The 17,935-nt window shown below is 50.4% G+C and overlaps 1 protein-coding gene across 2 annotated transcripts in view; it reads right to left on the bottom strand.

Moving 5' to 3' along the window:
- ESD (esterase D) overlaps positions 1 to 17,935 on the bottom strand; it is a 179,141-nt gene that overhangs the window by 69,996 nt on the left and 91,210 nt on the right. For both annotated transcript variants that reach the window (XM_086934992.1, XM_086934993.1), the window contains exon 4: positions 4,205 to 4,303. In XM_086934992.1, the coding sequence (XP_086791118.1) occupies positions 4,205 to 4,303 (99 nt within the window). The remainder of the gene's footprint in view (positions 1 to 4,204; positions 4,304 to 17,935) is intronic.

Raw genomic sequence — 17,935 nt, 5'->3', positions numbered from 1 at the left:
GGCACTCATCTCGGCGGCGACCTCCTTTCTCCGCTGCAAGAGGCTTGCCATCTCTGCTTCTAGCCGACGTCTTTTCCTTTCCACCTCGGCCGCGTTTTCGGCTTCGGAACGTTCGGCCCCTCTCTTCGTCGTCTGGTTCGGCGGCGAGATTTTCGACGTCGACGGCTTGGACGTCGAACTGGCTTTCGGGTCCTTGGACGGTGCAGAGGCTTTAGGGTCTTTCTCCCTCGACGTCGATCGGTCCCTTTCGGCGACGATCTTCGACGCTTTCTGCTGGTCAACAGCTTTCGGCGCCAGGGACTCCTTCTCCGAGGATCCGCTGGGCCTGCTTGTGGTCGCGGACGGCAGATGTCGCTGCGTCGGCGCCTTCGGGCTCTTGGCCTCGTACTTTCGAGACTCAGAGTCTCTCGTGTTCTTGTGGGACGTCGAGTCTCCTACCTTATCAGGCGTCTTCTTGTAATCGGTCTCTACGACCGTGTAGCTGTCGTCTTCGGCGGCAGCGTTGTCCTCCTCCTCCGAGGACATCCCCAGCTCGTACAGCGATGGCGTCGGGGATTTTCCTTAGAGGGCGGCGTGTGCTACCCTCTGTCTCTTCCTCACACGAAGGGTCTTCTGGGCGAAGACGGCGCAGGCGTTGCAGTCCTCGCTTCTGTGTTCTACCGGTAGGCAAAGGTTGCAAACCGGGTGCTGGTCCTTCTGCGCGTACTTGTGTCTGCAGTTCGGGCAGAACTTGAACGGCGTGTTGTCCATCCTCGTGCGTTCAGGCCTCCCTGACCGCGTGGACGTCGACGATCGTCGAAGTTCTCGAGGTTTTCACCTTCTTTTCTCCTCGTCAATGTTCTGTGAGGTCTTCTTTAGTCTTCTTCTTCCAAAATCTCCTCCAACTTCCACTCTTTTCAGTACTTTCTCCAAAAATGTCTGGAGCCCAACGGGAACGATCCAGACCCGACCGCGGAAAAAAGAATCTGAAGATGGCGCCCAAGAGTGGGAGCTTCCGCAGGAAGCATGCCGACGTCACCGGAAATGCACCCGAGGAGGTGTGACGCCGACGCCCACAAGGGCTACAAAAAAAAAAAAAAAAAAAAACAAAGAAAAGACTACGAATCCGGACCCAACCACAAGACCGCGGAATATGCACAGCATAGTGAATCCAGAAAGATTCACGCTGCAAAACTTTTTTAACTTAACTTGCAATCTTTCCTAGATGCCTTGTTAACATGCCAAAATGTTCTTGTGTGTCAATAGTGACACAGTTATCAGTTTAGAGCAGTATGACTGGCCTGCAGGGCTCAGGGGCAACAGGATCAATGTCAATAAAGATCTGCGCACCTTATTGTTCATTAAGGGGGTCATTATGTTGTTGGTCGGACGCTAGGGTAAATGGGATTGCCAACAAGGAGTTGGCGGCCCTGCTGCCATTATTGCAATGCTGTATATTTTCTATTGCGGCTTGTGCTGCGGGTTGTAGCACAAGCAGCAATAGGAAATATACACTTTTAAAACATCCCAGCACCGTGTGGCAGGCAACACGCGGTGCCTGCCACATAGGTACCCCCCAAATCCTATAGTGGAGGGCCAGAGGGTAAGGGGGCCCTGTAAGGGGCCCCCAAAACCACTTAACACCTGCCTTTTCATGGCGGGCGAACCGCCATGAAAGGGCAGGCGGAAAGGGACATTGAAATCCCTACGAAGGTGCCAGAGCAGGAACGGCCTCTATTGTACAGATCACTGTCCCTTTGACAGGCAAAAGCGCCGAATGGACCCTACACCTGCTGCCTTGACCGCACGCATTGAAATGTGGCAGTCGGACCGCAGCAGATGTCGGTTAGACATCAACCGACAAGCAGTCGGTTGCAGTCCGACCAACATGAGAATAAGGCCCTTAGTGTCTCAAGAGTCACGAATACAAGCAAATGTACAAGCCCTTTACTAACTTCTCAGCATAGGACCCCTTTGGAGTATCTGGATGCATAACCTTGATATCTGGTGTATTGTATGTGGTAGCCTGATCTATGCCTGGATAAATCTTTTACTTTAATACGCTTTTTAGTAGACTACAGTGCAAAACTGGTGCATGTGATTCGAAGAATTTTCGGCTCAAAGAATCTTGTAGATAATGTTATAACCTTAATATGAGCTCTGCAGCAAATGCGGTATATAATTCATTATTGTAATTTGTCTTTCTCGATCGACCCTACATGGATGGCAACAGTTATAAAAATGAAATGAAATGACCTACCCATCAGACCAAATGTGATCTCACTGGCTACAGTCATATTAGGTCAAAAGGCAATAGAAATGTATGTATTCTGTAGGCTGCAGCAGTAGTCACTTTAAGCTACAGTGGAGTGTTCTCCTTTCCCCACATACAACTACGACCCCAACATTGCCAACATAATTGTGTGTAATAGTAATTTGTATAGGACCAGAGTTATGCAAAGTAACCAAAATAAATACAGAAGCCAGACTTGAGGGCATTGCTTTATTTTCTTTGTTGTGTTTCGCTCTCTTCCATGGAACCGAGCAGTTAGAAAAAGCCTAAATAAGACATTGACACTAGGATTGTCTAAGAGCCAATGTCTCATTGCAGTTATTTTCACCATCAATGCCCACAGTTCTCATTTGTTTTGGAGAAAAATAAGTACACTTTTCCAAGTTGAACAGGAGATAAGACCATGTAGACAACATGAAAATGTAAGACATTTTATAGAGCGCACAAAAAAACCAGCAATATACACATTCTGAATAGCACTACTTTAGCTAGAAGTTATGGCTAATGAGACCACTACCAAGGTTCCAGACCCTAATCAGAATCTAAAAACAGGAATTTAGTGCCAGATTCACAAATGTATTTGTGTACCTGAATTGAAATTAGATACACACATGAATTATGAGTGCAAACACGTGTTTGATATTCATAACACATCAACATATACTTGTAATATTACATATAAGGCAATATGACTGCCCCACCCAATGGGCAAAATGTAGGCGCGCCCCTATGCGTGAGTTTACAGTCTCTTACTTTAGAAGCTACACATTCGCCACAGATTAATTCACGGTTAAGGGCATGGATAAGTCCCGACCACAATGGAAATGGGAAGAAACCCCTCCAAATGCAATCTGGATGATGTATTTCATATTATTTGGTAATTTATTTAGTGCATTAAACAAAACAAAAACAAAGAACAAAAAAGGATTACATCTTGCAATTGACCAGGCACATTTGAAATGTGCTATAGTTACCACAGCTTCAAAACTAAGAAAGCGCGACACTCTCCTTGTTCTGTTAATCACTCTAATCTTTGAGCAAGGCTTTGGTATCATTTGTAGCCCCGTTATTAATGATTACCACTAGGTTTGCATCCAGCAATTGAAAGTTACAGTTAAGTGTTTTTTCTAGCAGAAAAACACATCCTCATGATAGCTTTATGAATGGAGGATGCTTTAATTTCACTAATTGTGGATGAGGGAGGGTTATTAATGGATTACATATTACTTTGTAGAGCTTGCTGAAGCAAACACCAGTTGACCACAATTCAGTCCCCTTTCGGAGAATAAGGTAAAGTAAATCAAGTGCTAAGGTAGCCTACGCCTCCATTTACGATTCACATAGTATCAAAGAATTCTTTCACACATATACGTTTGCCCAAAGGTCAGCAATGTGAGACCTCCAAGCATAAGGAGTAAGTTATACAACATAATATAGGCTGCAGAGTATGAGACTACTGAGATTTCCATGTGTGGTTCCTCTAACATTTAAATAGTACTGGTAACAATAGATTTTACGTACTAAAGAAGTCACAGAACAGTCGCTCACTAGTCAATAATACAAAAGTAGATGAGTGTGGACAAGTTCCTTTGAGTGAATCTATTTTAAAGTCCTGTTGCACATGTGCACGATTAATTGTGTTGTTTATATTGTTTTTAAACGTACTGCTAAATAGTACTTTCCTTACAGTCTTGAGGATTCCTACACTATTTGTAGCTTTAAAAAGGTTAGATTGATCCGGACATTAACACTATGCTTTAAAATAATTTAAATAAAGTAGCTGTGAAATTCTTTTTATGTTCCTAGTATATTTATCAGGCTTCCATAGGACATAGACGATTAGCCCTACACAACTAGTAAGCAAAGTTTTTTTTAAAATACAATGTACAACACCTTTAACATCAACCTATCATCTTTAAGCGCTGGACTTACGTGGGCTGGTATCTGGTGCTACCACTATGATGCCATGATCAGCTGCTGCTTGGTGATAACCCCCTTTTGTTATGAAATTTTGTTCCGTGCAGGTTAATCCTGTAGATCAAAAAACAGTGTTATATTCCATTGAAAACACTCAAACATATCGGATTACAATATCAAGAAAATACATTCTATAGATAAGATTGCAAATAATTTTGTAGGGTAAATATTCTTAATCTATCGACTTCTGGAGTCCCACTTATTTATTACTGGAGCCTGGGGACCCTCAATGAGTTATCAATGGAAGCCGGGGACCCTGGCTTAAGAATTTTCAATGATTTGAACTGCAAAACAATACACTAAAAATACAGATGCAAGTGTTCATCAAATACATACAGAAATGAGATCAGAGCCGTTTTCCATTTCCTAACCCAGAATCCGGTCGGGCACCACTCAAATCAGTATTTACGAAAGACTACGTGCTCTTGTCTTCAATTTCTTGCTTATGTAACTACTCCAATTTTAGTTATGTACTTTTATGTATATACCTTTCTGGTGGATCAACCACCTTTGTTAATATTGCAACCCGGAAAGTGCCTTGTTCGCGTTATACAAAACATTGAAAATACACATATTTATATATCTTATTCCATTCAGAAACAACTATATAAAAAAATATAAACATTCATTTTGAAAAGGTTAGAGCTTTTCTAAATTCAATTAAGGCCACCCATCATCCATACTATATTCTTTTGAAGCATATGCTCTGCTTGCACAAAACAATCCGAGGACACTTAGTCTCCAACTTCAAATTCACACTTACAGAATGTTTTAACATTTATTTACGTACACTTTTAATTTGTTATTTCATTTTCTAAGCAGTTGTGGACCCATTGAGTAGGCTTAACGGATACCCTAGGCATTCCCAGACCACAGATTAGGACCTACTGGTGTAGGGAATCCTTTTAAACCCTATGTTACTGATACTGTAGAGTTACTTAATTTTTTTAACCCACCAGAAGTCCATAGATTTTTCTGCTCCGGGTCTGCCAAGTGTCACGCATCAGGCGTGACACTAGCGCATTTCAGTGTGGTAATTCGCATTACCGCACTGAAATGCATTGTCACGCATATCGCTGTGTGCCAGCTGTCGCTAAAATCGCCGATAAAACAGTGTCTGTGGCAGCACACTGCCCGTGGCTTCCCCTTGCTGCTGCAGCAGGCTTGGGCTCGCAGCTGAGCTAAGTTTGCTGGCAGCACTCACTCAACTGGTATAACGTATATTGTGCTTCCAATTTGCGTGGCGCGGCTCTCACTACCAGTATGACGCCATTGGGAGGAGACGTCACATCCTGCTAAATAATTGTAGGAAGGGGGAGGCTCTAGTTGGCGCAGTGCAACACTAGCGACAAGCAGGGACTCTCTCTTCCTCGTCAGGGCTGAGGGTTACCTTCCAGACAACCTCTGCTTACCCTCTAGGTAGTGTGGCTTAAGCAGTCGTAGGCTAATCTTTGGGGCACATAGGGTTAAACACTTGCAATATTACACCATCACAACCAACCCACCACACAATGACACCAAACTGTATTCTGTAAAAATATATATCTTTATATAACTTTCAAGCAGGCTTGGGAATACAGTTATCAAACTTTCAAATAGCGGTTCCAAGTTACTTAAGTTTGGGTTGCCACAGTTCTTTCCAGCAATAAGCGTTCTTTAGAGCCTTCTGCCCAATTCAACAAAGTTCTTGTGGAGCAGGCGGCTTTCAGGGGAGCTGTCCCACGTCGCGTTGCCTTCCCGGGGTCGCTGTTCGTTGCGGCTCTCAGCCGAGCAGTTCACGGGTCATCCGGGGCAGCGGTGTTCGGTGGCGGCAGGGTCCTTCCTTCGGCGTTCTCTCCAACCCGGGAGGCGGCGGCTGTTGTGGTGGCGGCCAGTGGCAGTACGGTCCCCAAGTGCAGGACGTACCCAGCCAAGGGCCGGTTGCAGCTGCGCGCTCACAGCTGGGCTGTCGGGCAGGATACCGACCAGAGGGGGGTTCTCACAGGGCGGTTGTCCGTCTTTGCAGGTGGGCTGACGGCTCGAAGCACAGTCAGCTCGGGAGCTTGGACCGGACGGGTCCTCCTTCGCTTTGCTCTCGGTTCCCGGTGCAGGTGCGGTCACGGTGTTCAGGCCAGCGGCGGCTGGACCTCACTTTGCTCTCGCTGTTGCCTTGGGTCCCGGTCACGGTGTTCGGGAGGATATCGATGCCTTGGATTACGGGGAGCGTGGCAGGCTTGCCCAGCGCTCCCAGACCCCTCTGTCAGTACTGCAGCGATAAGCAGCACACACAGTCGCTTTCTTCAGGGTGTAGCGCCCACTGGTCCTGGGGCGCTGGTCAGGGGGCAAGTTCAGCAGCAAGCCCTTGGAGATCGTTTCAGCAGAGTTTGGCACAAAGTCTTGTCAAGCAAAAGTCTTCTCGCAGTCTTTCCTTTTTCCTCTCCTTCGGCAGCAAGGCACCAGACACAGGCAAGAGACAGCACTCTTCCTTGTCCTTCACGGTCCTTCTCGTCGGGCAGAGTTCCTTCTGTAGCCCAAACCGGATCTAACTTTCAAGGAGCAGGGCTCCTTCTTTTATACGGTATTTCTTTTGTTCTCGCAGGCCAGGGGGGCCTTTGCATAGCCACTTTCAGTCCTTGAGTACTCCGGTGGGTGTACTCCGGCTTCTGCTTTCAGTGTGAGGGGCAGGCGCATCAGACGCCCCACAGGAGGTGGAGCCAGCATTGTGCGGACAGGGGCAGCCAGAGTACCTTGTTGATGGGGCTTCGCCCTTCCTGGGCCAGGTGTCGGCTGAGTCATCAGTCGCTCCCCAGGAGGGTGGAGCCAGCATTGTGGTGGCAGAGCACAGCAAGATTCAGAGTCAAGAGCCACTCCTACCTCCCACTAAGGTGTAATCTGCGCATTCACCACCTGTCCTCCCCCAGCCCTGTCACTCACACATCCCAGACAGTCAGATACACATACCAGCAGAGGCGGGCTGAAATGGTTAGGCAAGCAAATGCTAACTTTCTAAAAGTAGCATTTGCAAACACAGGATACTAAAATAAACTTTACTAAAAGAAATATTTTATCATCCTGAGTTCAGGCATACTAAACACGACTCTCTACCATGCTCCCTGAGCCTGCTGGGATTATAGGGTGTAATAATTCCAGCAGCTCAGTCTGGCCTAACGGGAGCAGGTAGCCTTCAATAGTGAAATACGAGTTTAGTTGTAAGTCACTACTAGGACATGCCATACACATCAGGGCTTGTCCTACCTTACACCTACAATGCACCCTGCCCGCAGGCCTACCATAGGGGTGACTAATATGTAGTCAAGGGAAGGTTCAGGGGCTGGCAAGTGGTTGCACTTGCCCAGCCGGCATGACAGTACGAGACTGCACGCGGGTTCTGCGGTCGCAGTCCCTAGACACATCTTTACGGCTGCTTCGGTGGGTGGCGCAACCAGCGCTGCAGGCCCACTAGCAGTATTGGCATCTACAAGCCCCGGCACTCCTAGTGCACTTTACTAGGGACTAACAGTAAATCCAATGAACCAATCATGGATACCAATCGCATGTACAATTTACAGTAGGGAGCACTTGCACTGCGGCACGGGTCAGCCGTGGCGCAGTGCCCTGAGTATCGGAAAACCAGCAAAACATCGGAGGCACATCAGCAAAAAGTGGAAGGGAAACTCACGCCAAGGTGCCAGGTCTAACATGTGTCCCCTCCAGCTGAAATGTGGGGGGAACTACCCTTCCCCAGGGAGTTCCACATCACTAAGGCGGAAAAATCTGGACAGACCGTCAGCGTTGGCGTGATCGGTGCCAGGGCGGTGTTCCACCGTAAAGTCCATACTCTGTAGAGAAATGGACCACCTCAACAGTTTCGGGTTCTCACCCCTCATTTGCATCAACCATCTGAGGGGCCTGTGGTCCGTCTGAACTCGGAAGTGAGACCCAAACAAGTAGGGTCTTAGCTTCTTCAGCGCCCAGACCACAGCAAATGCTTCACGCTCTATTGCACTCCACCTACTTTCCCGTGGAAGCAACCTCCTACTTATGAAGGCTACGGGTTGGTCAAAGCCCTCCTCAGTCATCTGTGAAAGAACAGCTCCTACACCATGCTCTGAAGCGTCTGTTTGCACTATGAATTCCTTGGAGAAATCAGGAGCCAGGAGCACGGGCGCCGTGCACATGGCAGTCTTCAGGGTGTCAAAAGCCTTCTGACAGGTGTCAGTCCAAATCACATTCCTGGGCTGCTTCTTCGAAGTCAGCTCTGTCAAGGGGGTCACGATCGTGCCATAGCCCTTGACAAACCTCCTGTAATACCCAGTGAGCCCCAGGAAGGCTCTCACTGCAGTCTGGGTCTTGGGGGGTTCCCAAGCCAGGATGGTCTCGATTTTGGGTTGCAAGGGTGCTACCTTGCCACTCCCCACTTGGTGTCCCAAGTACACCACGGAGCCCTGCCCAATCTGGCACTTGCTTGCCTTGATTGTGAGGCCTGCTCTGCGCAGGGCCATCAACACTTCCCAGAGGTGTCGCAGGTGTTCTGGCCAGGTGCCACTGAACACCGCGATGTCATCCAGGTAGGCGGCACTGAACTCATCCAGTCCAGCCAACACCTGGTTGACCAATCTCTGAAAGGTGGCAGGGGTATTCTTCATTCCAAATGGCATAACCCGGAACTGGAAATGCCCATCTGGTGTAGAGAATGCTGACCTCTCTTTTGCCCCATCGGTCAAGGCGATCTGCCAGTACCCAGACGTTAAATCAAACGTGCTGAGGAACCGGGCAGCCCCTAGCCGATCAATGAGCTCATCAGCTCTGGGGATGGGGTGCGCGTCAGTCTTCGTGACTGAATTGAGTCCTCTGTAGTCCACACAGAACCGGAGTTCGGGTGCGGCTCCCGGCGCAGCAGCCTTTGGGACCAAGACCACGGGGCTGGACCAAGGACTGCTGGAAGACTCAACCACCCCAAGGGCAAGCATCTTGGAGACCTCCTCCTTGATGCAGGCCCGGACCCTGTCAGTCACTCTGTAAGCCTTATGCTTCACAGGTAAGCTGTCTCCAGTGTCCACATCATGGACGCACCAATCTGTGACACTCGGAACCAGGGAGAACAGATCTGGAAACTGCCCCAGCAACTGGCGGCAGTCTTCCTGTTGTTCGGTGGTCAGGGTGGGTGAGAGGTTAACTCCATCCACTGACCCATCTTTTTCACAGGCCACCAAGAGGTCAGGAAGAGGCTCCGACTCCTCCTCCATTCCGTCATCGGTTGCCAACAACATGCCCACTTCGGACATTCGTAAGTGGGGCTTGAGGCGGTTGAAATGTAGGACCCTCAAAGGGTTCCTGGGCGTCTTCATGTCCACCAAGTATGTCACTGGGCTCTTGCGCTCCACAACCTCAAATGGGCCTGTCCACTTATCCTGAAGGGCACAGGGCTCCACCGGGGCCAGGACATACACCTCTTGTCCAGGCTGAAGCTCGACCAGAGTGGCATTCTGGTCGTACCACCGCTTCATCTCCTCCTGGCTCGCTTCCAGATTTGCCTCGGCAAGTTGTCTGAAGCGCCTGGTTTGGTTTCTGAAGGCCAGCATGTAGCTATATACATTCTGGGGAGGTTTCCTGGGAGATTGCTCCCAGCCTTCCTTTACCAAACTCAGTGGTCCTCTCACGGGGTGACCGTACAGTAGCTCAAAGGGGCTGAACCCTAGGGACTTCTGTGGTACCTCGCGATATGGTAAGAGGACGTCCCACTTACGCCTCATCGGACCTTCTAGGCCCATGATCATGCCTTTCAGGGTTCGGTTGAATCTCTCAACCAACCCGTTACCTTGGGGATGGTAAGGTGTGGTGAACTTGTACGTTACGCCACACTCTTGCCAAAGGGACTTCATATACTTGGATATGAAGTTGGTCCCCCTGTCGCTCACCACCTCTAGAGGGAATCCTACTCGTGAGAAAATTCCCATCAGTGCACGTCCCACCACGGGGGCCGTCACTGTCCTCAGAGGGATGGCTTCAGGGTACCGGGTGGCATGATCCACCAAGACCAGGATGAACCTGTTGCCCATGGCTGTCTTGGGGTCCAGAGGCCCAACGATGTCAATACCCACTCGCTGGAATGGCGTACCAACTACAGGGAAGGGTTGGAGGGGAGCCTTGTTCTTCCCTCCGGTCTTCCCACTTGCCTGGCAAGTCGGACAGGTTCTACAATGAGCGTCTGAGCTCTTGTGCATTTGGGGCCAGTAAAAGTGGGTGACAAGCCTGCCATAGGTCTTGTCCATCCCCAAATGTCCTGCTAAAGGCACATCGTGAGCCAGACCCAATAGGAAGGCTCTGAACTTCTGGGGTACCACCAGCACACGGGCTGACCCAGGTTCAGCAGCCTTAGGCTCTGAATACAGGAGGTCGTTCTCCCAGTACACATAATGTGTTTTGGCCTGAACACCATTGGCCTGGTCTGCAGCCTGCTGCCGCATACCCATGAGAGAAGGGCATTCCTTCTGCTCCTTGCAGAATTCCTCCCTGGAGGGTCCTCCTTCTTGCTGCCAATGGGTCAGCTCAGGCAGGTCCCCCAGTTCGGCAATCTGTTCCCCTGTAGGCTCCAGGGCATCCCCCTCAAGGTCTGCTTCCTCCTGGACCGTGGGAACTTCAGGGGCCGGTTTCCCGCGCCTTCTCCCTAAGGCCGGTTCCTGGGCCTCTCCTTCAGGCCCCAGGACCTCTTGATCACCCCTACTGGCTGCCATTGACCGGGTGGTCACGCACGCCCAGTCAGGCAGACCCACCATCCGCAGGTGAGTCGTCTTCTCCACCTTTTCCCAAGGGGAGTGCTCCAAGTCATTCCCTAGCAAACAGTCAACAGGCATGGTTTTCCTTACACAGACCTGCAGAGTACCAGAGACCCCCCCCCCCCCCACTCGAAGGGAACTTGAGCCATCGGACACTGACTCTCTGAATTATCAGCGTTGATAACCCTACAGAAGGCATGGGGTACAACCTGCTCTTGAGACACCAGGTGCTGCCTCACTGCAGTCACACTGGCTCCTGTGTCTCTAAGAGCCTCAGCTTCCTTGCCATTGATGATCACTACCTGCCCATATTTCTTAGTGTTAGAGGGCAGGTAGTTTGTAGGGATCATCTCACTGTCTCCTAGTGAGACTAGGGTCATGTGAACGGGATCTCCACCCCCCGGGACCATCACTTCTTCTCCTAAGTGAACACTAGTCACTTGACGGGGTGGAGCACCAGTGGGTGCGGGTTTTCCAAACAGGCGACACTTGGGGTCACTGGATATGTGCCCAGGCTCGCCACATTTGTAACAATTGAAGGGCCCCTTTGGAACAGGTTTACCTGTCGGGGCCCCATTCTGCTTTGGGGGTGGGGGAGGCTGAGAACCTTGCTGCTGGTTCCCCTGGGAACTACTTTGGGGGCCTTTTTGGAACCCTTTCTGTTTTCCCCCCTTGTCCCCCCCACTCTTCTGCTGGGGACCCTGCCCACTCTTGGCGGAGTCTCCCACGGGACCCTTGTGGACCCTGGTGCTGAGCCAGCGGTCCGCCTCCTCAGCAAGCTTCCTCGGGTTGGACAGCTTGCTATCGATCAGGTGTTGGCGTAACTCAGGAAAACAGTGATCAGACAAGTGCTCCCATGCAATCAAATCAAAGAGACCTTGAAAATCATTCACCTTGCTACCCTTCACCCAACCATCCAGTGCTCTGCAAAAATAAGTCACATACTCCACATACGTATTCCCAGGACGCTTAGTACATCCCCTAAACTTCTGTCTATACATTTATGGGGTAAGCCCGTACCTGTTCATTAAAGCTTCTTTCATGTGGGAATAGGATCTCTGATTTTCAACGGGCAAATCTAGCAAGGTATCTCGCCCTTCGCTAAGGAACCTTCCCCACAACCCCGCTCCCCAATCCTTGTCAGGGACCCGGTGGGAGGACATGGCTACCTCGTATGCCCTAAACCACTGTCCTATGTCATCCCCCTTAAAGAACTCTTTAACTACGTCCTTAGGGATGTGCACTCTTGACTCTACCTGCACTGGCGATGTGCTGCCACCAGAGGGAGGATGATCCAAGTTTCTCTCCTTTAGACTCATCTCCCTCATTTTCAATTCGTAATCCATTTGGTGCTTTCGCTCTTCCAGCGCCATTCTTTTGGTTTCAAGCTCCAGTTGGATTTTTAATTCTGCCAGCTTTCTTTCGTGATTCCTTGTTTCTTTCCTGTCTGCCAGCTCCTCTGGCGACAGGCCTTTACCAAAGCTGTGCACGCTGTCTTGCCTTTCGAGATCCACCAGATCCACAAGTGCATTCTGCTCCTCAGTGGCATCCTGCTCCGCGAGGGCATCTTGATCCTCCGGGGCCTTTCTGGACTCTATCCAGGCTTTCAGGGCCTTGTAGAGCTCTGGCTTGTTCTTGCAACCGGCGTGCGGAACCTTGAGTTTCTTGCAAAAAAACTTCAGTTCAACTCTGGTGTATTTATCCAGTTTCGCGGCGTCCCACTCCACCTCCAACATCTCAGAGGTCGTGGACTCCGCTCCATCCAGGCTCTTCGTGCCCGGCATGGTTTCCACACTCGGAATCTTCTTTCGGCAAGATTTCAAAAGCAAAGTCTGTGGCTAAGTAACTGGACTGTAATCACTGTGCAATGGTCAGCAGTTAAGGTATAGATACTGCAAGTGTAAATTCGAAAATCCTCACCGCTGCGTCCAATGTAGGAAGGGGGAGGCTCTAGTTGGCGCAGTGCAACACTAGCGACAAGCAGGGACTCTCTCTTCCTCGTCAGGGCTGAGGGTTACCTTCCAGACAACCTCTGCTTACCCTCTAGGTAGTGTGGCTTAAGCAGTCGTAGGCTAATCTTTGGGGCACATAGGGTTAAACACTTGCAATATTACACCATCACAACCAACCCACCACACAATGACACCAAACTGTATTCTGTAAAAATATATATCTTTATATAACTTTCAAGCAGGCTTGGGAATACAGTTATCAAACTTTCAAATAGCGGTTCCAAGTTTTTTTTTTTTTTTTTTTTGCGCAAGACCTTTATTAACACAAAGCATTTGACACAGCATGAGCCTACAACCCTGGGGCCGGCTCGCTACGTTTATGGCAGCAACCATCATCAGACCTGGTCATTATACAGATACAGCTTTGTTATGTGAGGCGAAGTTCGTCCGCATGTCCCACTCATGGTTACTTAGCTGGCATATGAACTGAGTCTTACATTTTCACATTTTATAACAAATAACAACAGAACAATATTCCCCAAACTTAGACCGTACAGTGCAATCTTAACTGTTACTCTTCAGCTATTATGACAGTTCGGTTCCCTTCACGGTTCTGCCGTCGCCTGGCTCATTCTCGTGTGATTACCTGCACATGTTTACCATCGAGTCAAGCCAGGGGTAGGTTCTCTACATCATTCTGTATAGAAGCGAGGTATTCCTCTAAATAACTCCAGATATTTTTGGGCCTGGATTTCGCCGGCAACTGCTCCTCATAAGTTTGTAGTCTATCACGGCATGTGGACATGTCATGTAACCATGTTTTCATCTTTGGTACCTTTCTACTGTGCCAACATTGCGCCACTTGTCTCTTTGCCAACAATAAGGCTATGGCACAGAACTTGCGTTTCACCGCCCTGAATTGTGGCACTATACCCAGCAGGCAAACTTTGGGCGTACATTGCACCTCTTCCTCCAAAATTACAGACAAGGTGGCTGTTACCTCCGCCCAGTAACTCGCTATCTTGGCACAGTCCCATGCTAGGTGTGCAAAGCCCGCTCCCTCCCCATTACACCTTTTGCACCTGTCTTCCTCCTGCAACCCAAATCTAAGCAATTTTGTCGGCGTGTAATAAATTTGGTGCAGGAATTTAAAATGAATAATTCTTAGGTTGCCGTTGGGTGTCAGTATTTGTGTCAGGGCACAAGTGCTAGTCCATTCTTCGTCTGTTAATGGCGTATCCAATAGTGCATCCCACCGCCCCCTGGCCTTCATCGTGTGTCCCAAATAGCAGTTCCAAGTTACTTAAGTTTGGGTTGCCACAGTTCTTTCCAGCAATAAGCGTTCTTTAGGGCCTTCTGCCCAATTCAACAAAGTTCTTGTGGAGCAGGCGGCTTTCAGGGGAGCTGTCCCACGTCGCGTTGCCTTCCCGGGGTCGCTGTTCGTTGCGGCTCTCAGCCGAGCAGTTCACGGGTCATCCGGGGCAGCGGTGTTCGGTGGCGGCAGGGTCCTTCCTTCGGCGTTCTCTCCAACCCGGGAGGCGGCGGCTGTTGTGGTGGAGGCCAGTGGCAGTACGGTCCCCAAGTGCAGGACGTACCCAGCCAAGGGCCGGTTGCAGCTGCGCGCTCACAGCTGGGCTGTCGGGCAGGATACCGACCGGTTCTCACAGGGCGGTTGTCCGTCTTTGCAGGTGGGCTAACGGCTCGAAGCACAGTCAGCTCGGGAGCTTGGACCGGACGGGTCCTCCTTCGCTTTGCTCTCGGTTCCCGGTGCAGGTGCGGTCAGGGTGTTCAGGCCAGCGGCGGCTGGACCTCACTTTGCTCTCGCTGTTGCCTTGGGTCCCGGTCACGGTGTTCGGGAGGATATCGATGCCTTGGATTACGGGGAGCGTGGCAGGCTTGCCCAGCGCTCCCAGACCCCTCTGTCAGTACTGCAGCGATAAGCAGCACACACAGTCGCTTTCTTCAGGGTGTAGCGCCCACTGGTCCTGGGGCGCTGGTCAGGGGGCAAGTTCAGCAGCAAGCCCTTGGAGATCGTTTCAGCAGAGTTTGGCACAAAGTCTTGTCAAGCAAAAGTCTTCTCGCAGTCTTTCCTTTTTCCTCTCCTTCGGCAGCAAGGCACCAGACACAGGCAAGAGACAGCACTCTTCCTTGTCCTTCACGGTCCTTCTCGTCGGGCAGAGTTCCTTCTGTAGCCCAAACCGGATCTAACTTTCAAGGAGCAGGGCTCCTTCTTTTATACGGTATTTCTTTTGTTCTCGCAGGCCAGGGGGGCCTTTGCATAGCCACTTTCAGTCCTTGAGTACTCCGGTGGGTGTACTCCGGCTTCTGCTTTCAGTGTGAGGGGCAGGCGCATCAGACGCCCCACAGGAGGTGGAGCCAGCATTGTGTGGACAGGGGCAGCCAGAGTACCTTGTTGATGGGGCTTCGCCCTTCCTGGGCCAGGTGTCGGCTGAGTCATCAGTCGCTCCCCAGGAGGGTGGAGCCAGCATTGTGGTGGCAGAGCACAGCAAGATTCAGAGTCAAGAGCCACTCCTACCTCCCACTAAGGTGTAATCGGCGCATTCACCACCTGTCCTCCCCCAGCCCTGTCACTCACACATCCCAGACAGTCAGATACACATACCAGCAGAGGCGGGCTGAAATGGTTAGGCAAGCAAATGCTAACTTTCTAAAAGTAGCATTTGCAAACACAGGATACTAAAATAAACTTTACTAAAAGAAATATTTTATCATCCTGAGTTCAGGCATACTAAACACGACTCTCTACCATGCTCCCTGAGCCTGCTGGGATTATAGGGTGTAATAATTCCAGCAGCTCAGTCTGGCCTAACGGGAGCAGGTAGTCTTCAATAGTGAAATACGAGTTTAGTTGTAAGTCACTACTAGGACATGCCATACACATCAGGGCTTGTCCTACCTTACACCTACAATGCACCCTGCCCGCAGGCCTACCATAGGGGTGACTAATATGTAGTCAAGGGAAGGTTCAGGGGCTGGCAAGTGGTTGCACTTGCCCAGCCGGCATGACAGTACGAGACTGCACGCAGGTTCTGCGGTCGCAGTCCCCAGACACATCTTTACGGCTGCTTCGGTGGGTGGCGCAACCAGCGCTGCAGGCCCACTAGCAGTATTGGCATCTACAAGCCCCGGCACTCCTAGTGCACTTTACTAGGGACTAACAGTAAATCCAATGAACCAATCATGGATACCAATCGCATGTATAATTTACAGTAGGGAGCACTTGCACTGCGGCACGGGTCAGCCGTGGCGCAGTGCCCTGAGTATCGGAAAACCAGCAAAACATCAGAGGCACATCAGCAAAAAGTGGAAGGGAAACTCAGGCCAAGGTGCCAGGTCTAACAATAATCATGGCGCCGGTCGAAGCGCTTGTAGTGTTGGGCCTCAGGCCCTCATTATGTATATGAACAACACCGACACCAGGGGTTTGTAGTGAAGTCACTGGCCTCGAGCACGTGCGCTCGGCCCCCTTTTATTGACCGGGTCACCTGACTTGTGACGCCGGTGGTGGGTGGGTGTACAGTGTGGGTTACACTTTATAGAAAGCCTAGAACGTGTCCTGCAGGACACTACATTCCTCCCAAACTTTAATAAAAAATTGAAAGGAACAAAGTCCGAACCTGCAGGAAGAAATAGACATATAATATACTATCATCACAGTTTTACAAAAGTCTCTTCAGCTGCTTGATGGATGACGACAGTGGAAAATTGCAGCTGGAACTACTAGTTCACAATGGCATGACGTCCCGGTGCTCCGTGGATGTGCCTTTCCGAGCTTTCAGCCTCGCTCTTGTGGTGACGACAGACAGATGCCAAGATGGTAGATTTGATTTATGTTGTTTTCTACCACTCAGTCCTGGTTTCTTTAGTGTAGGCAGCGTGGCTTCTCTTTGCAAAGGAGGGAGTAGTTGAAAGGCATCCTTCTCACTAGGACGCCCCTCTCGCGGGTGTTTCCCTGCTACGAGATATCCCGGAGGCCCTCTTCATCAGGTTTCCACTGGGCCGGGTCTTCTCTGCAGCGTTGCTCCAACTCCACAGTCTGGGTGTGAATGGAGGAGACGATGAGAGTACTACCTCAAAGTCCGTTGCCCCACCTGGAGGGTGGTTGTTGACTCCTGCCTTTGTGCACAAGTTCCTCTTCTTCCTGCGACATGCAGGATGGACGGCGGGGGATCCATCTCTCTTGTCGGGACCCTCTGCCACTGGTGTCCCTGAGGCCTTTGCCCCTTGGATATTCACGGGCAGGTGTGGAGTGGTCAGTTCTCCTTCTGCCGGACGTCTGAGCGCTCTCCTCATCCAGACTTCCGCTCAATCCCAAAGGTGGGTGTTGACAATGGTCCGGCCTGTTCCCTCCTGCACCCGACAGGTTGTCAGAGGACTTGTAAGTAGATGTTTGTTCTTCTAGTGCTACCAATGTTCCCCTGGACTAGTAAGTCCTTGTATTTGGTGTTGTGGCGCGTGTCACCTTCTCTTCTGGTGCACGTTGGCTTGCCACACCTCTTCCCATCCTCCAGGACGTTGTTGTTTCTGGTGGCACCATGCCCTTCGATTCCTTTCTTCCTCACGACGCGCTTCCGGTCATCTTGCTGCTCTTGCCCTCCTGACCAGGCTTATCCGAGCGGCGTGGACTCCACCCGTTTCCCTCTGGTCTTGTCCCGGCTCTAGGACATGGTCTTCTTTTCACTCTGTGACTGGACTGGTCGCCGCGGACTTCTTCTATTGATAGTTTTACTTCTGGTTCTTGATGATGTTGAAGTTCGTTGGGCCATGTTCGCAGACCACGTCTTATTTGAACTTCTCGGACCTCTTGCCAGTCCACTCTGCCGATCTCTGGCAGTGGAGTTGTTTGGCGCCGGTGCTGATGACTGGGGTGATGGTGGTCGCCAGCCATGTAGTGGTTAGGGATGACAGGTGTTGGTGACTTGCTGGGGGTGTTGGATGTCCGGAGAGACTTGGCAGCC

The sequence above is a fragment of the Lissotriton vulgaris genome, chromosome 8, assembly GCF_964263255.1.
Source record: "Lissotriton vulgaris chromosome 8, aLisVul1.2, whole genome shotgun sequence".
NCBI lineage: Eukaryota > Metazoa > Chordata > Amphibia > Caudata > Salamandridae > Lissotriton > Lissotriton vulgaris.
The sequence above is the reverse complement of the archived record's forward strand: the minus strand, read 5'-3'. Positions and strand labels throughout refer to the sequence as shown.